The 7,170-nt window shown below is 41.2% G+C and overlaps 1 protein-coding gene across 2 annotated transcripts; it reads left to right on the forward strand.

Annotated features, from left to right (window-relative positions):
• The first annotated feature begins 379 nt into the window (after window positions 1-379).
• Window positions 380-2,524, forward strand: LOC112175195 (zinc finger protein CONSTANS-LIKE 16). Of its 2 annotated transcripts, none has more exons than XM_040512159.1 (2): window positions 380-1,678; window positions 1,983-2,524. In XM_040512159.1, the coding sequence occupies exons 1-2, from the start codon at window positions 404-406 to the stop codon at window positions 2,343-2,345; spliced, it is 1,638 nt and encodes a 545-aa protein (XP_040368093.1). In that variant the 5' UTR covers window positions 380-403; the 3' UTR covers window positions 2,346-2,524. The 2 variants fall into 2 exon arrangements, with proteins under 2 accessions (XP_040368093.1, XP_024168625.1); XM_024312857.2 differs by having other exon boundaries at window positions 387-1,678; window positions 2,022-2,524.
• Window positions 2,525-7,170: the final 4,646 nt, after the last annotated feature.

Raw genomic sequence — 7,170 nt, forward strand, 5'->3', positions numbered from 1 at the left:
CCAAAGCCATGGAGGGGACCAAAAACAAGAAGCTTTAAAGGTCTAGTAGGAAATTATTAAATTTCCAAAACAAACCAACAAAAGGGTCTTTCTCAATTTCCTACACATTCTAGTCTCCAATCCCCACCAACACATATATACACACACACAAAATACACAGAGACCAATCCCAGTCTAGCTTATGGTCCACATGGCATGCATGGATCCCCCATTAGACTTGTAGCCAATGAGAATTCAGAGAATAAGATGGAGTTCAGAGGCTTAGCCAATGAGGGATGAAATTATAACACCTCATGGGTCCCAAGAAGCTCGTCGACATCTTTTTTTCTGTAGCTAGCTAAAAACCAGAAACAACCGCAATGGGGCTTATGGCAGACTGAGGAAAGAGTAAAACAGCTGCTGCATGGTGCGGGTCTCAGGCTCTCTTAGCCTCACTCACACCGATCACTCTCAGACCATAACCCCACACGAAATAATTGAACCGTTTGGGCCCCTAAATAAATATGTGAAGCCACCTCAATATTCCCTAGCAGTTCATCCAACACTAAACTTTAGCTCAGTTACTTTTACTCTCTGCAATTGCGTCATTCCATCGAAAATCTTCAGCTGTTTCAGCTGCGCTATGATCACCGAAAAGAAAGCTGCTAATGCCATGGGAGGCAACAGTGTGCGAGCCTGCGACAGCTGTCTAGTGAAGCGGGCACGGTGGTTTTGCGGCGCAGATGATGCTTTTCTTTGTCAGAGATGTGATGCTTCTGTACACTCGGCTAACCTCTTAGCCAGCAGACACGAGAGGGTTCGTCTCAAGTCTGCTTCTCACAAGCTCGGTGATCACTTGGCAATTGAGCCTCCGGTGCCAACTTGGCAGCAGGGGGTCAAGCGCAAGGCACGGACTCCCCGTGGCCATGGGAATCATAACAAGAGTGGCAAAGATGAAGCTGGGAAGGTTCTAGGGCAGTCTATGCCTTTTGTGCCGGAGATTGGGAGCGAAGAAGTTGACTATTGTTGCCTAGAGGATGATCATGAGAGTGAAGATCTTGAGCAGCTGCTTTATAGGGTCCCCATATTCGACCCTTTTGAAGCTGAGGTTTGCAATAACATGACAAATATTGATCATCATGAGGTCAAAATGGGAAATGGTCATGAAGATTATGGAGCTCGGACTAGTAGTCCGAGCGACGAGTTGGATAATTTGCAGGGGCTAATTCTACCTTCGGATATGGAGCTCGCAGAGTTTGCTGCTGATGTTGAGAACATGCTTGGGAAGGGATTTGATGAGGACTGCAGTGACATCAAGGGTTTGGGATTACTGGATGGGACTAAAGAAGAAGAGGACCATGGTATGGATGTTTGTATTGGCATTGAAGAGAGGAAGCTAGTGAAGATTGAAGAGGAGGAGGATCAAGGAATGGAATGTGAATTCAATCCTTCGGTTCTGGATTGGAACTTTGATTATGATGATGAGTCAACTGCGGTGTTGCTTGGGGGAAGTACTAATACTGATCAGAAGGAGGAAGAGAAGGTAGCAGTGCTCATGGAGGCCGAGAAGAAGAGGAAGAAGATATGTTTGAGGCTGAATCATGAGGCAGTCATTAGTGCCTGGGCAAGCCAAGGCTCTCCATGGACCACCGGAGTTAAGCCGGAGCTCAACCCCGACGATGGCTGGCCCGACTGCATGGTAATAATCAATATTAATCTCCTTGTCTCTATTTTGTTGTCTTAATTACTATATATTATTTTGTGCTACAGAACAAAATGTACTCGTTCAATCACTCAGGTGATACATGTTCATGTAGTGCATGTGATTTCTAGTACAAAACAAATCGTGTGTCAGTACATATGTATCGTTTTAGAACTAACAAGTTTCTAACGTTACAATACGAAGCAAAATTGCATAGAACCTTAATCATTACACTTTTACAGTCTCAAATTATCTGCTGATTTTAATGATTTGACTAATGTTACACATTTTTAAGGTGCAGGATGTGATTAACTTGGTTATAAACTTAAATATATTGCAGGGCATATGGGGCACAGATCAGATTATGAATTTGCAAGGATACGGAGATGGTAGTGCAGCAGGGTGCAGGATGGGAAGGAGAGGCGATAATGAGCAGCGGCCAGGAAGAGAAGCAAGAGTATCGAGGTACAGAGAGAAGCGGAGGACACGATTGTTTTCGAAGAAGATTCGATACGAAGTAAGGAAGCTCAACGCGGAGAAGAGGCCTAGAATGAAAGGTCGATTCGTTAAGAGAACCTCCTTCCAGATGGGGATGGGGAGTAGTTCAACTACTAATACTTCTGCTGCACCTCACTACCAGCAGCACCAGCACCTCAAAAAATAACAGTACTGTACTGAGGAGTACGGACTGATCATGATCAACTCCCAATTTTGCTTGTTTTGTGGCAAAATTGGTCTGACTAATTAATTGATGTATGCATGCATGGCCCATATATCATATATCATATATGGCCTGCTTTACAATAAATGAAGTATATAACTTGGTAGCTTGCCTTGCCTCTTCGATCATGCCTCTCTCACAATACTCATAACTAGTTCTTGGAAGTTCGAAGCAGGTGCTGTACGTGTAAAAAAAAGCAGAAGTTCTTGAACATAAAAAGATCAAGTGCAGTGTCTTCAACATAGCTAACAATTGTATCAGCAATCAGTTTCAGCCAGAAGGGCTGATTCAATTTAGTGGTGCTCCTAAATCCTTTTGAATGTATTCATGAAATGCAGTTGTTTTAAGGCCAAGGTGTTCCAGCAGCCTGGGGTTTCGGTTCTTTTAATTTGTGGCCAATGGCAATCTGTGCATACCGAAGGAGCGAGTAACGTACTCATCTGTTTCATACTCTCTCTTTTTTTTTTCTGGGGTGAGGGGTGAAAATGTTGGTTAGATTCTATGAAAGAGACTCAATTGAGGAGAGTGCAAAGAAGCTACATATATGCATTAACTAATTGCTTCAAAAGACCGAGTCAAGTGATATAGAGAAGCAAAACAAAGTTGGGGTGTGATATCTGAGAAGATAGAAATATTGAGGAAAGACTACTGACCAACAAATGAATAACTTTGCTGACAAATATCAAAGCTGTTTTCCTTAATTAAAAAAAATGGAGAAATTCATTATAAACCCAAATTCTAAAAAAAGTTAATAGAAAAAACCCACCTATTATTTTTTTTTTCAATCTACATCCAATTATTGTCAACTAGGATATAATATTATCTTTCTTTTTCCTAAAAATTACACATATTGCCACTATTTAAATTTAATAAATATTAGTCAATTAGCAAAATTAACGCCCTCTTTAAATACCTTGATTATAGATTTTTTATTGGTCCCATTATTCTAGTAATTTTCCTTCTACTCATCATTATTGCTAGAATTATGGATCTTTTCTTACATATTTATGTTTTTTGAATTCATGTTTAAGGAAAACCGAAATTGGGAGAGAATTAAGTTGTATTTTCATTGATAATAGGAGTCTCTTTACAATTCATGAGAAAAAGCGACCAAAACCAGCCGAAAAGTTGCCAGACTGACCTTCAAAATAGTCGCACGTCCCTGAACCGTGTCCAGCCATCTTCTGATTCCAGTCAGCCTAGCCGAGCTCGAGCAGAACCCCTGCCCAGAAAAAGAAAAAAAAAAAAAAAAAAAAGCCCAGAAGGAAAAGGGGCGTGCGACTATTACCTAAAGTTTAGGCAAGACACATATTCTGGATTTACTTGAACAATTCAAAAATTTTATAGATTTAAATGAATGTGGAATTTAAACTTTCTATTTTAAAGGCATATTTTGTGTTTTGTATTTCTGTTTTCCATCTATTTACTTGCAACTTGCCTTAAAGGTAGATGTTTAAGTTTTTAAACTAGCTAGCTAATAGGGTTTTTTTTTTTTTTTTTAACCTAGCTAATAGATTTTGAGATTTTGTGTATTCTATTTCTGTCTTCCATCCATTTACTTGCAACCTGACTTAAAGGTAGAGGTTTAAGTTTTTTTTTTTTTTTTTTATCGGAAATAAACTTCATTCAATTAAAACTGCAATTACAATATAATCACAGCACCCAACCAGGGATTACAACAAAGAACTAATAAACAAAGATTGACACCACGAATCCTCACTCTAACAAAGAGAGACTGACGCGTCAATAGATCCAACGATGAAGTCTGAATTAAGTAGGTGATTGCGCAAAATTGACCAAAATTAGTAGCAATAACTGGGATGTGTTTAAGGAAAAAGAGATTCGAGAGAAATTGTAGAGAGAATTGTGTATCATATTATTGAGAATAGGAGCCCTATATATAGGGAATACAAAGTACTAGTTCTAATGTTACAAGGAATACCAATCCGTATAGGATTGGGAAATCTAGAACCTTCTCTCCTATTTCTACTCCTAATTTGATAAGGCACACTAAATCGATATTCCTTCAACACTCCCCCTTGTGCCGCTCAAACTTGGTGGTGACGCTTCATCCGTTGCCTCGTTAAAAACCTTGCCAGGTAACAAAAACCCTGTGGGACAAAAATAACCCTGGTCGAAGGAGAAAAAGAGCACAACACGTCCTTCACTCTTCGAGATCGAACATGTAGACATCATAACTCCCCCTGATGTCGATATCTCCCCCTGATTGCTACAATCGTGGGAGTTCAGATAACTTTCTCAATCCGATGCTCCTTACATGTTTCTCGAAGGTGGATTTAGGTAACGACTTAGTGAATAAGTCCGCTACATTATCCTCTGATCGGATTTGATTCACTTCAATCTTTAGAAGTGCTTGTTGTTGCTGATTATAAAAGAATTTAGGCGATATATGTTTGGTGTTGTCACCCTTGATGAAACCTAACTTCATTTGCTCAATACAAGCTGCATTATCCTCATAAATGCATGTAGGTTCATCTGTTGTAGACTTCAAACCACAACTTCCTTGAATATGTCTAATTACAGACCTTAGCCATATGCATTCACGCACGGCTTCATGTAGAGCAATAATCTCTGCATGATTTGAGGAAGTAGCAACAAGGGTCTGTTTCTTAGACCTCCAAGATATTACAGTGCTTCCCATGGTAAAGACATAACCCGTTTGGGAGTGACCTTTGTGAGGGTCAGAGAGGCACCCTGCATCAGCAAAACCCATCAAACCATCATTGTCATTTTGATGGAGGGGGATAGGGTGAGGCCGGCCACCCCTGGTGGTGGTGGCGGCATTGGCGGCAACGTGGCCGGCCAATTTGTCATGGTGGACGGTGGCTCCATGCCTAATGGGGTCCGATCCCATTCTTTCGTCATTCCTCTTCTCTCTGTAGGGATAAAATAGGCTCATATCAATCGTACCTCTTAGGTATCGAAAGATTGTCTTTACACCAAACCAATGACAACGGGTTAGCGCAGAGCTATGTCTAGCTAACAAGTTAACTGCGAATGAGATGTCTGGTCTTGTGCATTGAGCTAAGTACAATAATGCGCCTATTGCACTTAAATAGGGCACTTCTGCCTCTAATAGCTCTTCGTCCTCATCCTTTGGACGAAACGGATCTTTTCCGGGTTCAAGACTATGACCGATCATGGGAGTACTCACAGGCTTTGCTTTATCTTCATTAAAGCGCCTTAGAATTTTCTGAGTATATGCAGACTGATGGATCAAAATCCCATCACTACGGTGCTCGAGTTCTAAACCGAGACAAAGCCGTGTTTTCCCAAGATCTTTCATCTCCAATTCGGATTTCAAGTATTTAGCAGTTTCCTTTAACTCATCTAGAGTTCCAATTAGGTTCATGTCATCGACATAAACTGCTACGATTGCAAATCCGGAACTTGTTCTTTTAATGAACACGCATGGGCATATTTCGTTGTTAATATATCCTTTCCCAATCAAGTAGTCACTTAGACGGTTATACCACATCCGTCCGGATTGTTTTAATCCATATAGTGAGCGTTTTAATCTTATTGAAAACGCGCTTCATGGTTTAGAGCCACTTGATTTGGGTAATTGAAGTCCATCTGGAACCTTCATATATATCTCTGAATCTAGATCCCCATAGAGATATGCTGTAACCACATCCATAAGCTGCATGTCAAGTTTTTCGGAAACTACCAAACTAACAAGGTAGCGGAACGTTATAACGTCCATTACGAGAGAATATATCTCCTCGTAGTCGATTCCAGGGCGTTGTGAGAAACCTTGCGCCACGAGGCGAGCTTTATATCTAACCACCTCATTTTTCTCATTACGCTTTCTAACAAAGACCCATTTATGGCCAACATGTTTTACATTTGGGGGTGTCTGCGTTATAGGCCCAAATACCTGTCTCTTTGCTAGTGAATCCAATTCAACCTAGATCACATCTTTCCATTTAGGCCAATCCGCTCTTCGTTGACAGTCTTCGACAGAGCGAGGTTCGATATCATCATATTCTATGATTCCTTTTGCAACATGATATGCAAATGCATCATCAATTGCCATAGAATTTCTATCCATCATCTCATGTACACTAGTGTAATTCATGGAGATCTCTCTATTCTCTAGAATTGGTTCTGACATTGGAGCGTCCCCCAATGATGTCTCTTGGACATAACCATAATCCGGAATGTTCTCATGAGATGGATTTTTTACATCGATGATTAATGGATTATTTTGTTCCAAACTCACTTTCTTTCTTGGACGAGAATCCATCGAACCTATTGGCCTCCCGCGCTTCTTGGCGGGAGCCGTGGGCCTAGCCACAACGTCACTACCACTGTGGACCTTGGTGCCATGCTCAAGTGCCCTTGAGGTGGCGGCGTCATGTCCTCTAATTTTAGGGACATCAATCCTTGCAGGCATATTTGCAGCAGGTATGTGTGATCTCATCACTTTAGCGATATCAGAAAACGCATCAGGCATCGATTCTGCTACGTTCTAAAGATCGAGAATTCTCCGCACTTCAATTTCGGACTGTGCGGTTCGGGGATCAAGATGAGACAGAGTGGGGACAGACCACAACAATTCCTGTCGTTGCTGTTGAACATTGATGTTCTTATCTCCCCCTAACGACGGGAAGACTGTCTCATCGAAGTGACAATCCGCAAATCTACCGGTAAAGAGATCGCCTGTCAAGGGTTCTATGTAGCGGATAATGGTTGGAGAATCATATCCAACATAAATGCCTAATCGTCGTTGAGGACCCATTTT

Source organism: Rosa chinensis, chromosome 7 (genome assembly GCF_002994745.2).
Source record: "Rosa chinensis cultivar Old Blush chromosome 7, RchiOBHm-V2, whole genome shotgun sequence".
In the NCBI taxonomy this organism is placed as follows: Eukaryota; Viridiplantae; Streptophyta; class Magnoliopsida; order Rosales; family Rosaceae; genus Rosa; species Rosa chinensis.